The 18,599-nt window shown below is 48.0% G+C and overlaps 2 protein-coding genes across 3 annotated transcripts in view; one reads left to right on the top strand and one right to left on the bottom strand.

Annotated features, from left to right (window-relative positions):
- The window catches only part of UBE2R2 (ubiquitin conjugating enzyme E2 R2), a 115,351-nt gene extending 108,116 nt beyond the window's left edge, over nucleotides 1–7,235 (top strand). The window contains exons 4-5 of one of the 2 annotated variants that reach the window (XM_010385757.2): nucleotides 1,421–1,555; nucleotides 6,266–7,235. In XM_010385757.2, the coding sequence (XP_010384059.1) occupies nucleotides 1,421–1,555; nucleotides 6,266–6,485 (355 nt within the window). In that variant the 3' untranslated portion in view covers nucleotides 6,486–7,235. The remainder of the gene's footprint in view (nucleotides 1–1,420; nucleotides 1,556–6,265) is intronic. The other variant, XM_030919414.1, reaches the window with a different exon arrangement.
- A 3,048-nt stretch (nucleotides 7,236–10,283) lies between these two features.
- The window catches only part of UBAP2 (ubiquitin associated protein 2), a 136,985-nt gene continuing 128,669 nt past the window's right edge, over nucleotides 10,284–18,599 (bottom strand). Inside the window, exons 20-29 of the mRNA XM_010385759.2 lie at nucleotides 16,371–16,566; nucleotides 15,565–15,656; nucleotides 15,195–15,242; nucleotides 12,787–12,865; nucleotides 12,375–12,580; nucleotides 11,959–12,058; nucleotides 11,768–11,875; nucleotides 11,548–11,615; nucleotides 11,269–11,460; nucleotides 10,284–11,184 (exon numbers count right to left, since the gene is read on the bottom strand). Of these exons, the coding sequence (XP_010384061.2) occupies nucleotides 11,089–11,184; nucleotides 11,269–11,460; nucleotides 11,548–11,615; nucleotides 11,768–11,875; nucleotides 11,959–12,058; nucleotides 12,375–12,580; nucleotides 12,787–12,865; nucleotides 15,195–15,242; nucleotides 15,565–15,656; nucleotides 16,371–16,566 (1,185 nt within the window). The 3' untranslated portion in view covers nucleotides 10,284–11,088. The remainder of the gene's footprint in view (nucleotides 11,185–11,268; nucleotides 11,461–11,547; nucleotides 11,616–11,767; nucleotides 11,876–11,958; nucleotides 12,059–12,374; nucleotides 12,581–12,786; nucleotides 12,866–15,194; nucleotides 15,243–15,564; nucleotides 15,657–16,370; nucleotides 16,567–18,599) is intronic.

Genomic DNA, 18,599 nt, shown 5'->3' with positions numbered 1-18,599 from the left:
CATGTTAGCCAGGATGGTCTCGATCTCCTGACCTCGTGATCCGCCCGTCTCGGCCTCCCAAAGTGCTGGGATTACAGGCTTGAGCCACCGCGCCCGGCCGAGTAAATACTTTTGAATAAAGATAGAGTCTCTGTTATTCAGAGACTCTAGTTCTTCCGTTTGAAGGATTTTGCTTTTCCTCCATTCTCCTGCATTACTTTGTCTTCCTTCCAAGTATGGAAAAAATACATTTGTATGTAGCACTGTTTTTCAAGTTAAGAGGCCACGATAAAAACTGGTTATAGAGGGCTGGGCGCGGTGGCTCACACCTGTAATCCCAGCACTCTGGGAGGCCAAGGCAAGCAGATCACTTAAGGCCTTAGCCACCCCAATAGGAGTTCATTACCAGCCTGGCCAACATGGCAAAACCCCGTCCCTACTGAAAATGCAAAAATTAGCCAGGTGTGGTAGTACATGCCTGTAATCCCAGCTACTCAGGAGGCTGAGACAGGAGAATCAGTTGAACCCAGGAGGCAGAGGTTACAGTGAGCTGAGATGGCACCACTGCACTCCAACCTGGGCCACAGAGACCCTGTCAAAAACAAAACAAAACCAGGGCCAGGCGTGGTGGCTCAAGCCTGTAATCGCAGCACTTTGGGAGGCCGAGGAGGGTGGATCACCTGAGGTCGGGAGTTTAAGACCAGCCTGACCAACATGGAGAAACGCTGTCTCTACTAAAAATACAAAATTAACGGGGCATGGAGGCACATAGTTGTAATCCCAGCTACTCGGGAACCTGAGGCAGGCAGGAGAATTGCTTGATCCTGGGATGTGGAGGTTGCAGTGAGCCGAGATCACACCGTTGCACTCCAGCCTGGGCAACAAGAGTGAAACTCAAAAAAAAAAAAAAAAAAAAAAAAAAAAAACGCAAAAAGAAAACTGTTTATATAGAATAGCATAAGTTTTACCCTCTCCCACATCAAAATTGCCTTGAAACTAAATATTTTAAGCTTTTCCCCCCATGTCATTTAATTTGTCATTTTTAAAAGAAACAGTATTTGAAAGCTTCCAAGACATCCACTTTCTGCAGGTTGGAACATGGGACCAGTTGAAACAGGGCCTTCTGTCAAGTTCATTTTTATGCTTTGTGCATTATTCTTATACTAGAATCACGGATTTCCTCTGCTTTGCCTACCAGTTAGCAGCTTGTTTCTTAGTACTGGAAAAAAAAATTTTTAATTTTTCTTAAATGCCTTTTATGAAAACCATCAATAAAAAATGTATGATGTCTCTGTTGCCCCAAGGTCTCAAATTAAATTGTATCAGAAAAATTTTAAGGGAGGGAGAATTTGAAATCTGATTGTACTTTCTTAAAAAGCAGAATACTTTTAAATACTGTAAATATGGGTATTCATAGCTGATCCTTTTTTCCTGTTTCTAGGACTATCCTATTAAGTGTAATCTCACTGCTTAATGAGCCCAACACCTTCTCCCCAGCCAATGTTGATGCTTCAGTTATGTTCAGGAAATGGAGAGACAGTAAAGGAAAAGACAAAGAATATGCTGAAATTATTAGGTAAGGTGCTTTTTTTTTTTTTTTTTTTTTTTTCAAATTACCTCAAGTCATTATACAACACCAAAATATATTCTGGAACCAAAGGTTTACATCACACTTAAATATCCTGTCCATTCCAAGATAATTTTCCTCTATTAGATTTACAGTGTGGGAAGAGAAGATTTCTGCCTGAGCCTAATGAACTTTGCTATTTACCGAGAGAACAGCCACTAGAAGATAATGCAGTAGCAGACCTGATTTTCTAGGAACCAGAACTTCTAGGTTCTGGCCGGGTGTGGTGGCTTACACTTGTAATCCCAGCACTTTGGGAGGCTGAGGCAGGCGGATCACCTGAGGTCAGGAGTTTGAGACCAGCCTGGCCAACATGGTGAAACCCCATCTCTACTAAAAATACAAAAATTAGCCAGGTGTGGTGGTATACACCTGTAATCCCAGCTACTCAGGAGGCTGAGGCAGGAGAATTGCTTGAACCCGGGAGTTGAATGTTGCAGTGAGCTGAGATCACACCACTGCACTCCAGGCTGGGCGACAATGCGAGACTCTGTCTCCACGAAAAAAAAAATTTGACCATAGCAGCAAGGATCTTTTGGAAATCCACATTATCAGCAACACTAATAATATGGTATAACAGAGCCCTAGAATAAGATTCAGGGGACTTGGAATCTACTCATGGGACCATTTATCAGATAATTTTTGGGGTATTTTACTTTCTCCTCTGTATAAAATGGAAAAAAGCTCAACCTTTAATCTCTTAGGACATCAGGTTCTTATAATAGTACCCAAGAAATCTCCAATAAATACAAACCTACCCTTCCCCTACCTTCCACCTCCTTTTTATTTGTTTCTAATTAATTTTTTTTTTTTTTGAGATGGAGTCTTACTCTTGTCACCCAGGCGGGAGTGCAGTGGCATGATCTTGGCTCACTTCAACCTCCACCTCCTGGGTTCAAGCGATTCTCCTGCCTCAGCCTCCCAAGTAGCTGGGATTGTAGGCACCCACCACCATGCCCAGCTAATTTTTGTATTTTTAGTAGTGACAGGGTTTCAGCATGTTGGCCAGGCTAGTCTCAAACTCCTGACCTCATGATCATCCTGCCTCAGCCTCCCAAAGTGCTGGAATTAAAGAGACAGACATGGTCTCACTCTGTTGCCTGGGCTGGAGTGCAATGGTGTGATTATAGCTCACGGTAACTTCGAATTCCCGGGATCAGGCAGTCCTCCCACTTCAGCCTCCCAAGTAACCAAGACTATAGGCATGCACCACCACACCCAGCTAATTTCTATCATTATTTTTTGTAGAGACGAGGTCTTGCTATGTTGTCCAGCCTGGTCTTGAACTCCTGGCCTCAAGTGATCCTCCTGCCTCAGCCTCCCAAAGCTCTGGGATTATAGGTGTGAGCCACCGTGCCTGGCCTCAACCCCCCTTGATATTACATTTTTATTTCTTAAAATAGAGACCCCAAATACAGTTACAGCTTCCTCTGTGCATAGGAGTTTACTAAGCATTGGCGTTTATACAAATAAGAGTAAAATCTAGTGGGCTTGAGACCATGTGATATGAAAAAAGTTAAAACAATGCTGGAAAGCACATGAGGTGACTGCTAAGTAATATAAGATCAGGAGTCCTAAGTTTTCTGCCCATTGGGATCACTTTTAAAGTGTCCCTAAACAATAACTGTCTTTTATGGGATTACAAGGACAGAGTTTGGGCATCTGTGTGTGTGTATATATATATCTCACCTAGATGACTGATGTGTACCAAACATTGAAGATAATTAGTAGAAATAGTAAGATCCTAGAGAAGTGTAGAGGAGTGGGAGTGTCCTAAGGATGGAAAGATGCGAAAGCTTCTGTACACACATTCCCAAGGTACTTCTATGTGTTTCTTAATTGTCTAAGGGCCCCTTTATCTCATTCTATCTATGCCTTAATGACCTAGTACAGTACCTGACACTCAGCAACAGCTTTGTGTCAGGTACTCACTAAGGCATAGCCTGTCTCCTTAGGGAGCTCACTTTATTAGCATTTGAAAACAAATGACCATGTAGTATTATACCTATAGAAGCCTAAACAAGATACATTGGGAGAAATATGTAATAGATTTCCTAGCAGAGAGAATTCCTCATAACCAATACTTTTTCAGGTGAAAAAAGGGAAAACACCCAGGTTTGCTGTATAAAATACAGGAGTATAATAGCATGACATGTTAAGGAAATTACAAATGTTTGAGTGTAAATTCTGATGTGGGAAATATTAGAAAATTAAGTGAGAGAGGCACCAGGGTCTTCAAAGACATTGAAATTATGATAAAAGAGTATGGTTCTTAATCTAAGAAGGGATGGGATACCACTTAAGTATTTTTGGGAGGGAAGAGGTGATGCTATTTGAGTTCTGATAAAAGACAGTTGCCTGGTGTGGTAGCTCACACCTGTAATTGCAATACTTTTGGAGGTAGGTGGATCACCTGAGGTCAAGAGTTTGAGACCAACCTGGCCAACATGGTGAAACCCCATTTCTACCAAAAAATACAAAAGTTAGTCGGGAGTAGTGGCACACACCTGTAATCCCAGCTACTTTGGAGGCTGAGGCAGGAGAATCACTTGAACCCGGGAGGCAGAGGTTGCAGTGAGCTGAGATCGCACCACTGCACTCCAGCCTGGGCAACAGAGCAAGACTCCGTCCCCCCAAAAAAAAAAAAAAGACAGTGGCTTATGCCTGTAATCCCAGCTACTCGGGAGTCTGAGGTGGGAGGATTGCTTGAGCCCTGAATCCAGAGGTTGCAATGAGCTGAGATTGCGTCACTGCACTCCAGCCTGGGTGACAGTGGGAGACCCTGTCTCAAAAAAAACAAACAAAAAAAAAGTCAATTGGCCAGGGGACCAACATGGACTAAACTGAGGCAGTAGTAATGGGGATGAGAGGACAGATATTTAAGCTGTAAAGCAATAGGTCTTTGGAGTGAGATTTATTATTTTAAGAAGTGATGCTCATTTATTCAGAGATGTAAAATGGGAGAAACTGGCCATAGAGGTAGAAAATGCATATGCAGTCTACCTCTGCATATGGAACATCAGGACAGAGGCTTCCTAAAGGTATTTGTTTATATAAGCCAAGAGATGTCAGCATAAAGGAAATCGTGGTTAAAATTATGGGAACAGAGATGATGTCCCAGGGAAGCATGCTGAGTGTGGAGACAAGCCCAGAAGCCTCAGGACCATCAGTATGCAAGGCAAGGCAACAGAATAAAAGCTTCAAGCACAGCTAAGAGATTGACATTAGGAAGATCAGGAAGAGTGGTCTAGTCGACTCAAATTTTTATAATTGTTGAAGGAAACAATTTATTGTTCTGTTCATTCATACAATCAGTATTTATTGCACCATCTCTTATGTGCCAGGCTATGTGCTAGGCACTGACTGGGGAAATAGAAGGGACTAAGAAAGACATTTATGCTCACATTGAAATATGTGGAGACAGAAGAGTGAGCAGGCAAAAAATACTAGACAGTGCTAAGTGGATAATGTGAAAGAATGACTACATGGCTGCTTTAAATTGGGTCATGAGGCCAGGCCTTCTCTAAGGTGATATTTAAGCCTTAATATCTGAGGCCTTCATTCTGAATGACAAGAAGGAGCCAGGCATGTGTGGGGCAGGGGAAGAGCAACTGGTCCAGACAGAAAAATCAACAAGGTGTGTCTGAGACACCAAAAAAAGACCAGGGTGAATGTGTTGAAGGGCTGGAGAAAATATAAGAGTGGGTTGTGTGGCCGGGTACGGTGGCTCATGACTGTAATCCCAGTACTTTGGGAGGCCGAGCTGGGCAGATCATGATCAGGAGTTTGAGACCAGCCTGGCCAACATGGTGAAATCCCGTCCCTACTAAAAGTACAAAATTTAGCCAAGTGTGGTGGGAGCCTGTAATCCCAACTACTGGGGACACTGAGGCAGGAGAATTGCTTGAACCTTGGGAGGTCGAGGTTGCAGTGAGCTGAGATCGCGCCACTACACTCCAGTCCGGGTGACAGTGAGACTCCATCTCAGGTGGGGAAGAGTGGGTCGTGCAAGACTTTGGAATCTGGCGTAAAGCATTTGAATTTTACTGTAAGTGAAAATTAAGAGGATAATTAAGAATTGTTGGGGCACATGAGTTTGGTGGTGAGGTGACTAGGCCAAAACTCTTAACACTCTAGCCAACCCCCTAAGCACCCCACCCCACATTAAATCAGTGGCACTTTTTATTCACGTACACAATCTTACGATCTGTCCCCAGTAAACTAGGATATTAGTCGTATTATCTCTTCTTATTCTAGTAGTTATCCCTGTGCTTCACACATGCAAACAACAAAGCATAACATTCCGCCCACTAAGTCAATGCCTGCTCTGATTCTTAGTCGCCAATCTACTGGCCCTTACATGAAGTGGAGGACAGCCAGCTGACGAGGTGATTCTGGCTATAACTGATCCACTGCTTTAAAATCCCTCGATGTTTAACAGTGTATTTCCCCCCCCTAAAAAGTCAAAGTTCACTTCAAAATTGTACCCAATGAGTTGAAAGCATTTGGTGTAGTACAAGGTATCTGTCAGATGCTTTCAGGCAGATACTGAAGTTTGGAGAGCTGAGTCATAAGTAAGATTGATTATTTAAGGCCAATTATAAATCTCTCTCAAAACAACGACTTACCATAAACCATTTCTTGTCACCCTCCCTTCAGGAAACAAGTTTCAGCCACTAAGGCCGAAGCAGAAAAGGATGGAGTGAAGGTCCCCACAACCCTGGCGGAATACTGCATCAAAACTAAAGTGCCTTCCAATGACAACAGCTCAGATTTGCTTTATGACGACTTGTATGACGACGACATTGATGATGAAGATGAGGAGGAGGAAGATGCCGACTGTTATGATGATGATGATTCTGGGAATGAGGAGTCGTGACGGGCTCCTTCAGTGCCCCTGTACTGCCCTGCCGTCTCAGGCCAAAGGGAGGGGAGCAAGTGGGGACCTGGCCATGGCCCCTCAGCAAAAACCTATTCACAGCGGGTGGGGAAACACACACAGCTCCTGCTGACTCCCCTTACGGATCTCAGTTTGCTCCTTTTTATGGACCTTTAATGGAGAGAGAGTAACCCTCCACAGAATGTCTGAATTCTTGCATTCTTTACCCTTCCATCACTGTATTGATTCTTTTTTTAAAAAAACATCAACCCAAACTCCCGCCTCACTTCGTCTCTACAGAATGTTCACAGCAAAACACGTTTGGTCTGTTTTTAGATTCTTGAAGAATTCAATAGTCTTTCAAGAGGTTGAATGTGTTTAAAGCTGGGAACCTGTTGGGAGCTCACAAGCGCTGCATATACTGGGTAGCAAAAGAAAATGGAATTAAACCCACAAAACAAACTTGAAAAAAAAAAAAGCAAATTTGCCAAGGTTTAGCTGCTCCCTTTACATTAGTGTGTGTGCATTCGTTCAGCCCCATGGTGGTGAATTCTGTTTCTTTCCCTTCCTAAGGCTGGGACATGGTGGGCGTCAGGGACTTTCTGCTAAGCCTGATGAAATGTGCTCCTTCAATCTCCATGAAACCATCGTAACATGGAGGCCTCAGCTGCTCTGAGGAGAGAAATCAGACTTTGTTTTTTGAAATCAATTGGGATCGAAAGCCTGAAATAAATATTCATACTTTACATAGAACTGAGCACTTGGTTGCTATTTATTTTAAAGGCAGGGTTATTTTTCCCCCCAGGGAGTGGGGCAAGTGGGGAAGTTGGGACGAGTGTGTGTGGGTGGATTTGTGATGGGAACAAATAGTTAAAAGTCACTATGCTAAGTTTGGTTGATACTACTGGGGGGAAAAAATTGAAACTACTGGTGACCACTGTTGGGAGAGGAAACAGCATGGCCTTCCCATGAAAAACACACTCTTACCATGACGTTTTGGTTTTTTTAAGTAGCCACTTTAAATTACTCAGTATTAATCCTAGGTGCATGTGTTAAGATTTCGGTTTTCATTGAGCTGCTTATACTGATAGAAACTTGGATGTGAGACGAGTTACTGCTTTCTTCATTGGATGTGATCTGGACTTTTTTCCCCTTTCAACATACTTAGGCTGTGGAGCGCAAGCAGAATTGTGCATAGAAATTGTGGCAGGGCTGAGGGGGTTGACTGCAGACAGGTTTTAGGCCAGATAAGGCTAGATCTTCCTGCGATGCACTCGCTGCAGCTTTTGATTTTTCAGATCTCAATCGTGTTGCTTCAATCAATATTGAGATCTAGCAGCCTTCACCATCCAGGGACTTCAGAACTTGAAGGTAATTTTTGGTTGTTATGGGGGCGTACCAGATCATAGGAGGGCATTATTTGGAGGAAACCGCTATAATGTAAAATCAGATTTCAGAAGGCAAATGCAGCAAGGACTGACTATAGTCCTATTTCAGACCCCTGGGCACTAGTGTCAGCTCCTCCTTTGGTTCGTAACTCGGAACTAAAGGGCAGATTAGGGACAGGGGCAGGAGGGATCCTAGAATGGCCAGAGTAGGTGACACTTACTTCCTTAGCTCCTCCTTCGTTCTGATCTCAGGGTTTTCACTCTTCAAACTCCCAAACACATGACTTCTTCCCAGCAGCCATTCCCGGCCTCTAAAAGTTTAGTCTGGTATGAAATGGGACTGTTTAACAAGCTAAGGCTCTTAGGGGACACCGTTGAGCCTGGTCCCAGCATCTCTGTGATCTCCATGATCTCCACAGGGCCAGGGTTGCTACTTGTACCCAGAATCTAGTGATTTCAGTCAGATTCATGGAACAGAGCAGCTTTGAAATACATTGTCAAGTTGCCTGATTACAAACTCTCATAGAAAGATGTTGGAACTACCTTTTTACTCCCCATACTTTCTAAGTAATGCTTCCAGATTAACCTGCAAATCTTCTGGAGCCAGAGCCTCTCACAGTGCTCTGGTTTACCTCCCCCAAACTGCCCCCAAAACCCCCATGCAAGTTTACAGCCAGTAGCTTGGTCTTATTCTCTTAGAGCCCTAAAATTAAGCCTTTCATTCCCTGTACGCTAAAGCTTCTCCCAGGGCAGCCCCGGTACCCTGGCATTGCGGAAGGTGCTCTGCTGCACAGCTCTGTTCCGTCAGGCCCTATTGGCCGCTGTTACACATTGACTCAGGGAGCCAGAGCGCCAAGTGGAGGTTGTACCTTTCAGTCCTTTGGGGTGTTAACTGTCAAGGGCTGGGTTTGCCTCTGATGAGTACAATCAGTTCCAGAAGACTGGGTAAGTCTCTTGCTAGCAGGTGGACATTCTGGTATTTTAGACTGACTGAACGAAACCCAGAGGCTGGTTCCAGAGCTCTGTCCCTGAGAACACATCCCTATGGAAAATACTTGAGTTTGTAATTTTTTTTTTTTTTCTTCTGGGAGTGGAGGTCTCAGGCTCAATCCAGAACCATGTATGTACAGTTGTGCTTATTATTTGGTGTGACATGAACTCAAAATCCTGCATTTTAATCCTTTTAATTCTAATTGAGGCCTCACTGGATGCTCTTCAGTTCTGTGTATTTTGAGGCTGGGTGGAGAAAGTATATGATTCCGCTGTTAGCTTCTTTCAGTCTTCCCCCCTTCTCCTTTTATCATTCCAGAGTTCTTTTCTATTAGTCAGACTTTTTTGTAGAAACCTTCTTTCACTTGCCCTGGCAAACTGCTTCTTTACTTGCTGGTTTCCTTACGTTTGGGGCACATATTGCAAGAAACCGATTGGAAGGGGAAATGTGCAGCTCTCCACTGAAAATGAACTCTCCACCCCTCCCATCCTGATAAACAAGGTTTACATTTACAACTAAAAGGATTCAGAGATGCAATTTTCAACTATTCTGAAACCAGCAGGACACACCTGACTTTAATAGTTTTAGCTGAAATTGTAGATGTTTTTCTTCAGTTTAACTTATGAGAAAAGATTATCTGATGCATTTTGTGTTGACTTCCCCTTTAGTGGTTTATTTTGTCTTTTTCTGCCCATCTGTCTACTAATAAAATGTGAAATAAAATACCTGTCTTGCTACTTCCCCATGAAATGACCCTCTTCTTTTCTTACCTTGTGTTAAAGAAAACTAAAAGGTGGTCTCAATATCACTGTTAACCTTGCAGATTATGCCAGGGCTCAGCTGAAAAATTAGACAAAAACCACAACTGGGGAATCTGCCTTTCTAACTCACCTCCCTGGTGTATCCCCAATCCCTTCAAGCTCCTTATAGACAAGGCCATTTGTTAAACTTGATTCTGAAAACGGGAGCTGATATGAGTAGATCAGTGAGGGACTGAGGGGTGCTCTGCTGCTTTCCTTAGGCAAACATCTTCACTGTCATTTGTTTTCCTAACTAACTTATTGCTGCTAATAGCAGGGATCAGGCAGATCACCCTATTTAATAAAAGTCCTAATTTTATTTGTAGACACTTACCTTTTTCTAGCTAAGGTCCCAAGCTGCCCTATCCCTAAGTCTCTTAAGGAGCTATAAGAAAAGCCAGGTTAACTTTGATCAACATGGCCTGGGCCCTGTGAGGAGGTTTAGCTCTCCTTACAGCCATTGTCATTTGGGCCAAGAGGGTCCAGTTAAAAGGAAAACCATTTCAAGCCTTTATAGCCTGTGTCAGAAGACTACAGCCATGTGGGGTCTCCTTTAGTCCTATGAAGTCCAGGGCTTCTGCCCTGAGCTGCCTTTCAGTCACACCACACAGACCGTGCATGCTCTCAGAACTTTATTAGGTGGGGATTGGGCAAGAGAAAACCCCTGAAACAGTTGCCCACCTGGTTCAAGACAACCGGAATGGAGATGTGTTGCTTGGAGATATCTTTGATTTTTAAAGGGGAACTGACTGGCTGAACAACTGAGATGATTATTTTTTTTCATGGTCAGCCAGTCTCTAGTAAGTCTCTAGGGACATGACCAGCCTAGAAGCCCCTGTTTGAAGACAAACAGGTGCCCATATTTGTGTTGAGTGGAGGGATATTGCTGCTATTCCCAGATCAAGATTTGGTGGAAGGAGACCATGACAGATGACAAAAGGAACAGTTTCTCAAAAACAGGTATAAAGTACACAGGAAAGAAAACAAACAATTTGCAAAGGAGTGAGACAAGTCATGATTCTTCATTGGTACCTGACCCCTATACCCAAACAGCCTTGAACCAGCCCTTCCAGAGACTGCCCCTAGTGGCCCACTGGGCAGTGCAGGCTATGAAGAGGACCTGAAGGCAGATGGGGTGGGGGCACTTATTTTGCTACAGTGGAGAAGGGGCTTGAATGGGGAGAACAGACCTGGCTAACATCTGCAGCCGTCCCCGAACTCCCCCAGACTTCTATCACATTTACAAATACATACATAAATACATTACATACAATAGCCAGTCTGGGAGGCAGGCTCCCCACAGAGGCATGGCTGACACGTGTCTCAGGAATTCTAGGGAAGGGCACTGGGCTCCCAAATATGTGCTCGTGTGTTCTCTCCTGCCCAGGATAAGCCGTGCCCCAGCACGCCCCTCTCTTCCGGATTTAGTTTGTCCAGTATGGAGAGTTGCCATAGGCAGGTTTGGAGGCTTGAGACTTGGGCTGCAGGGAGCTGGGCTGGCTGCGCTGACCCGAGCCACTCTGCAGAAAAGGAGAAGGGAAGGCTGTCAAAGCGGGAGCAGAACCCCTGGCCCAGAGCAGGGTGGCTGCCTCCACTGTGCTCACCTGGGCATCCTGCGGAAGGTGGTGGTGCAGCAGCTGGGAGTGGGGCTGCTGGTGGGCTGGCAAGATGTGCAGGAATGGTGGGGGCGCATAGCCAGGGGCCGCTCCCGGGGCCAGGGGCCCAGTGGAGCCCAAGGCTGAGGGCAGGCTGAAAGGTGGAGGGGTCCCTGCATGAAATCCCTGCTTGTCAAAAGTCTGCAGGGCAAAGGAGACAATGGTGAAGGTCAGGTTGGGCTGTAACCTCCCAAAAACCTATACACCCAACCCACCTTTGTCCCTCACCTGTGTCTTACTGTAGACAGAACCAGTCATATCAGGTAGACCGGCGGTGCTTGAAGACACTGATACTCCTAGGAGGAAAAGCAGTTGTTCCCCACAGCAGTTGTTCCCAGCTCCAGGCTCCCCACCTCCAGGGGCACTCAGGGGTTGCCCTGCCTGACAGGGGATCAGGCAGGAGCCCACCACTCCAGGCCTTATCCTGGAAAGGAGAGGTAAACGCTACCTTTGCCAGGCCCAGAACCTGCAGACTTGTTTGGTGCCTGCGATGATCCAGCATAGCCACCTTTGGAGTAGTCTCCTGCTGCTGTCCCCTGGGTCAGGTCGTCATAACCTAGCGTGGCAGAATATAAGAGGCAAGTGTGAGCCACGCAAGCCTGTCTGACCCCGTGTCTCTCTCTGGGGAGCACCCCTCACCTGTACTGTAGCCATGCTGGCCATAACCACTGGCCTGCTGGAAGGGAGGTGTGGGAGTGCTGAGGTTCACCCCGTGTTGCTTGGCTGAGGCTGGAGGGACCTGGTGGGGCAAGCAGATGAGGTATTAGTGTAGGAAGAGGCAAGCTGAGGCTGGTCAGGTACCCCTGCCAGAGCCTAAGGCAGCAGGTGACATACCTACAACCACAGGGGACCTGTGTTTTCATTAGTGCAACACATGTTGGATCTAAACACAGCAGGGGAAAGGTGACCTTGTCCCCAGCCTGAACAGTTCCTGAAAGCCAGATAAGACGGAGTGGAATCATGACCTTCCCTCCCTGCTGGAAGATAGGTCCCAGGTTTCTACCCGCCAGCAACCCAAGTCCAGGAGACACAGTCACACCTGCTGAAATACTCACAAACATGGTGGGGCCATACTGGAAGGCACTGGGCACGCCTGTGTAGTAGGGAAGGCCAGTGTAGCTATAGCCAGGTGGCAGTGCAGGGTTCAGGAAGGGCTGCTGGGCTGTGTGGTGGGTCTGTGATTGGCTCTGCTGTGGCTGAGCTGGTGTGGTAGGGGGTGCAGGGGATGCAGAGTCCCCACGGCCAAACTTTGTGACATCACCTAGGAAAGAGCACTGACTCCAGCCACTGCCCTTCCTCCAACCAGAGAAAGGCCAAGCTGGCTTCCGCAAACAGGAACAGGTCTGGCTGCCAGCTCGGCACAGGCTGCCAAGAGGCCTCTCTCAGCCTTGCTGCTGCTGCTTCCCAGCTCTTGGAGTTTGCGCTAGGCCGGCCCCGGGCCACTCCTCATCCACTGAGCAAACTCACCTGGATACGGATTATTAGCTAGGCTCCCATCTCGGCTGGCAAGCGCTGTGGGTGCAGCAAAGGGAATTCCATAGTAGTCCTAGGAGAGACCAGGGAGGCTCGATCAGCGACTGGCCCTGCTTGACTCCCAGGAGAGCAGAACCAGCACATGAAAGTCTAGGTGATGCTACACTCCTGAAATAGACTGCACGCCTAAAAGCCAGCAGTCCCAGGGAATGCCAAGTAAATGGTGCCCCTCAGGAGTGTGCAACTAGGCGGCCTAACACATGAGCACACAGACCGGCCAACCCTGCAGCTTCGCCAGGAAGAGCTGCTGCAGACCAAGCCTCACACGTCCATTTGACACCACAGGCAGATGCTTGTGTGAATGCCTTGGGCTGAACCAACTTCACTGGCTTTTCTGTGAGACAGTACAGAGCAGCTAGGAAAGCTGACTAAACAGAGCAGCCCCGAAAAAGGAGGCAACAGAAGAAGTATAAGGGCCTGAAAAGTTTAAGGGGGGACAGAGGGCAGTGCCAAGTAGGCACAGGAATGAGCAGGATCCCAGGTGAAGCCCGGAACTGGCCTGTCACCACCTACACTGCTCTCAAAACACTGACACGGTCTAGGATAAGCTTGTCCAACCCACGGCCCGCGACAGCTTTGAATGTGGCCCAACACAAATTCATCTTTCTTAAAACATGAAATTTGCAAATCTTTTAAAGCTCATCAGCTATCTTTAATGTGAGTGTATTTTATGTGTGGCCCAAGACAATTATTTCAATGTGGCCCAAGGAAGCCAAAACATTGGACACCCCTGGCCTAGGACTTGGGGGAAGTATGGCAGATACAACAGTGTGGAGACAGAGACGGCAAAACACAGTGGAACTTCGTGAAGGAGGGGAGGCCTCACCTGGCCCTCACTCACCATCCAGGGCCTCGCACTCCCGACACACCTGGCCCCTGAGGAAAGGGAAAGCCCTTGGGCTGTGCCCGATCATGGCCAGAAAGGAGCCATCCTGGCTGGGAATGGCACTTACACCCTCCAGGAAACCTTCCGGAAACCCACAGCAGCCTAGAACCCCCAGGGGAGGCAGAGCTGGGCATGCACAGAGCTGCACAACTGAGGACGGGAGTACAGAAAGCCCAGAAGGGGGAGCCCTTTCACAGAACATGAGAAATCTCCAGGCGGGAACCAGGCTCACAAGCAGCAGAGGTGAATGAAAAACTCGAGGGATAGAAAGAGCAACATATCTCAAAAGGTGGGCTCCAGAGGGTGTTTTCTCTAAGGCACAAAGTGATAAAAGCCAAAAGAGTGCTGTGAGTAAGTGTGGAGACCATAGAGAGCCCCTGAAGCAGGATGAATCCTGGGGCTCAGCACCACCTCCCGCACTCTGGGTCTTTGGCCCGCAGATTAAAGGGCCGCTGGTTTGCAGTGGGGAGAAGCTGCTCAGGCTGGGCCTCTGCTTCTGGAAATATGGCCAGCCAGTGGAAAGGGCTACTCTTCTGAAACAAGAGCAGCTCCGTCAGCTCTTTGTGGTCCGGCAGAGAAGGGGACAACACCAATGGGGAAGAATGAGAAGGCGGCACTGCACAAGAGAGAAAGCCTCTTTCTCCAGGAACAGGAAAGACTGTATCCAGCAGAGGTGGACACAGGTGTCCAAACTGCTTGCAACTCTCTGACAAGTGCCCCGGGAAATGGCAGAGCAAGAAGAGAGTGGCTCCCAGGAGGAAGTCCTGCCCATGGGCAGGGCAAGGAGCGGCTCTATTGCCTTCTGTCCCCACAGTTCTGTTCGTGTGGCTATCCCTGGAAAGGCCCACACTGCGTTCTGGCACCAACGGTCAGAATAAAGAGGCAATCCTGGCCTCAGAGTAAGGCTGCAACCACCAAGGACATCCCAGGGCAGCCATTCTCACAAATCTAGATGGGAGGCCAGACCTAGAAGAGATCTTAAAGACCATCAGCTCAAGACACTCATTCAGCTGATGGCAGAAGAGCAGTCACTGGCCACCTCAGACCAAAGACGCTATATGGTACTCTGAGGAAAAGAAGACATTGTAAAACTCCAGGGCCAAGCAAGCAACCTCCATGTCTTGTGTCATATGGGTTTTCTTTTTAAAAAAGAGAGAAAACAAGATGAAGGAGGGAAGATTAAGCACCAACATTTAGCAGGGGGCATGGCCTACCAGGGCCCCAGGTCCCAAAGGCCTTTATGTTTCCTAGGGATGAGCACCGGACATTCTGTGCCAAAGCTATGGTCACGCCTGGCACAACCGCCAGATGAAAACAGCTTTCTCAGTAGTGGTGCTGAGAGGTTCCTCGGGCAGAGGATCCCAAGGGCCAGACAGGGTGGCAGCCAAGACCACAAGAGGGGGGACATGTAAAAGATTCTGAACCCTCTGCTCCGACCAGTCCACACCCTACTCACCACTGGCAGCCGTGACTGCAGCATCTGGAGCTCGTCATAGCCATAGATCTGTGTGAGAACCAGAACGTGTATTTTAGGAACCACATACCACCCCCTGGGAAGCCCAGGTCCACCTAGGAGTCAAAACAAGGTTGCGGGGCTGTAACACACCCGGGAATGGGATCTGGATCAGCTGTTATGGGAACAGATCCTGCCTTCACGGAGTCTAGATGAAAGAAGACCACAGGGCTCAGCAGGGCAGAGACGGGGGGCTCAGGGATGGAAGGGCAGCTCAAGGTGGGCAACCTGGGCCCAATGCCAGGCTCCCGCCAGGTGCCAGCCCCTGAAGCCAGGGGAGCTGGGCAGGCCAGGAGTTCAACCAAGCACTCACCGGGTAGGCAGGAAGCAGTCCTCCAGGACCTACGAGGTACTGGTTGTGCAGCAAGGGAGGCACCCCCTGAGGCAAGTTTGGGGGTGCTTTGCCTGTATAGAGGGAAAAATCAAATGGAGTGAAGTGGTCACCACAATGAGTGAGTCCTCAGCTGCTCTAGGAGGAGGCACAGTCACCGAGCTACCCCAGATGGGTTCAAAGAAGGGCAGTGGCTGAATGAGGCAGAGGGTCATTCTACAAAGCAGTGAAGGGGAGACAGAAAGCCCGGCCACCACACTGAGGTTGTTTCAACGTCAGAGACTTCTGGGCCCAGACAAAAGCAGCCCCTTTCCCCTAATCCCTAAGGTCCCACTGCACTGAGCAAAGAGAAATATAAAAAGAATCTGCCTCCTCCAAAGAGGGCAAGGAAGCCATGCAGTGCCAGGAGAGGAACAGGATGAGTTCAAAGTGGGTTTTAGCAGCAACCATCAAATCATAGTCTGCAGGGCCTACCGACAGCCTAGGTCTGCAGTCAAGGAGCCCACAATAAGTCGTCCCTGGCCCCTCCAAGTCACCATGTCAACTCGGCTCCAGGGAAGAACAAAGAGGAAAGACTGGAAAGCTAGAAGCACACAGAGGCCAGGAATCCTGACAGGGAGAATTCATCCCCATCAGGGGTGGGGAGATCAGGCCTCAAGGTCAATGGAACACACAGCACACCTGGCAGGCCTGAGACTCTCCTGACACCTGCACTGCCTTCCTGGGACGCCAAGTAGACACCTTTGAGGGGCTCGGGGGTAGGCAGGAAAGGCCTCTGGAGCACATACCTGAGGTCACCAAGGGTGCGGCCCTGCTACTGCTGCTGGACACACTCGTGGGGGTCCCACTCAGACAGAGGCTGTTCGCGGTGTTCATGCTACTGGACAGGCTGACGCCTGAGGATGCGGAACTCGAGACGGAGGTCGCTGCCGTGGAGAAGGTGGCTGAGGACTGGAGGGAAGAGGCACTCTCCCCACTGGCATGCTGGCAAAAGAAAAGCCAGGACACATGGATCTGGAGGCAGAGGAGGAGGGTGCTGGGGAGAGACTGGCCTGGGGCTTGGGCCCATAGTCTCAAGGCTGAGCAGGCAGGTGATGATGTAGCCACCCAGGCTCCCTTAAGGTGAGAGGCACCGTGCTCAGGGCTCACTGTGGCCCCTCACACAGCCGCTGGTTCCAGCCATCAGGATACAATACATAAACTAAACATCAAAACTATTAACATTAAGCTCTAATGACCACAACTCTGTAAAAATCCTTCAAGCTGCTCATGCACTGGCATCCAAAACGAGGGCATAGAAATCCCAAGATAACTTTGGATCATAAATGAACACAGACTATCTGAATATGGGACAAGTACCTATCTCAGAGCAAAGCAAACAGTCTGAGAAGAGGCGAGCATAGGCCACAGGAAGCCCAGTGCAAGTCTCAATCTTTTGGAGGTTTCCCTTCTACTGGGATTCTCAGCCACTGTGGTCTGGAAACAACAGGAGGCTGAGAGAAGCCTTTGCTCCAAAACCTGGTGACACCTTACAGTCCACCAATGCCTCACCAGGGCCCACCTAAAAGGGCATGGCCTGCCACTATGCCTGCTTGACAAGGTACCCCTGGGAAGAAAGAGTGAACCAGCGGATGCTCCATCAGCCCAAGTTCCAGAAGCCCCGCCCAGCTGCCCAACCCTAGCAACAGGGTCCTATGAAGAACTTCAAGCTCCGAGTGGGTAGGTGTGAGAGGTGCACCTAGATGGGCAAAGCAAGTTCCAAAAAAGGAAGGAAAAGCTCTGTAAGAGGGAGACCAGTCTCCAAGCCAGGGCATAGAAAGCAGCATATAAACTCATAGAGGAAAAGCCAAAGAACAGGAAGGGCCCAGGAGAAGGAACCAACCTGCCTCCGCAGACTAACTCTCCACGCCATCCCATGCCCACAGGTCACTGCCCACCTGGGTATTGGCTTTAAGGAGCTAACATCAGAACAGATTCACCAAGGTAAAGACAGCCAAAAACATGGTTTCCTGGGGCTCCAAGGCATCTTATTCCTCCAGCACAGATGGGCAGGACCAGGCTGGAGACAGCCCCACCAGGAAAAGGGCAAAGGATGCAGTGGCCTGCCCGCCATCTAGGTCCTCTCCTTAGCAAGCAGCCAGACTCCCCACCACCTGCCACAGAAATCTGGAACAGCTCTGACCAATGCTCGCAAGTGTACTTGGATATATACAACCTTTTAGTCTCAGAAGGAAAAATAAACATTCCCCATCGCTAAGAGAAGCTCACTAGGGAACTAGGCCCTGACTTGCTGAAAGGGACTCAAGAGTCATCCAGCAAATCTCTTCTCCCTTAGCTGCCCAACAGGGTTCCTGTCCCTGGCCTTGACCTTCCAGAACTGGGAGGACATCAACCTGCTGGATTAAAAGGTCAGCACCAATTTTAAAGGCCTCGCTCAGTCCATCCAATGGGGTCTATGCAGTCAACTCCCCAGGATGGGCCCAGAGAAGCAAAAGCAGGAGAAGATGCTTAAATTTCCTTTAGGTACTGATGGAGAGTGATAAAGATCTAACTATGAGAAAATGGAATACATAGATCTCTGTAAAAAAAAATCATAAACAGCAAACTTAGGGAAAAATCCCTATACTTCCCATCACAAAGGGCTCCCTAATACAGAAGTAGAGACCAAAGACCTGACAAGAAAAGGAACCAAGAATATAAATAGCTCACATAGGCCGGGCGTGGGGGCTCACGCCTGTAATCTCAGCACTTTGGGAGGCAGAGGCAGGTGGATCACCTGAGGTCAGGAGTTTGAGACCAGCCTGGTCAACATGGTGAAACCCTGCCTCTATTAAAATATAAAAAAAGTAGCTGGGCCTGTTGGCATGTGTCTGTAATCCCAGCTACTAGGGAGGCAGAGGCAGGAGAATCGCTTGAACCCGGGAGGTGGAGGCTGCAGTGAGCCAAGATTGCGCCACTGCACTCCAGCCTGGGCCACAAGAGTAAAACTCCATCTCAAAAAAATAATAATAAATAAA

Source organism: Rhinopithecus roxellana, chromosome 16 (genome assembly GCF_007565055.1).
Source record: "Rhinopithecus roxellana isolate Shanxi Qingling chromosome 16, ASM756505v1, whole genome shotgun sequence".
Classification (NCBI taxonomy): Eukaryota; Metazoa; Chordata; class Mammalia; order Primates; family Cercopithecidae; genus Rhinopithecus; species Rhinopithecus roxellana.
This window is presented reverse-complemented; position numbering and strand designations above follow the sequence as displayed.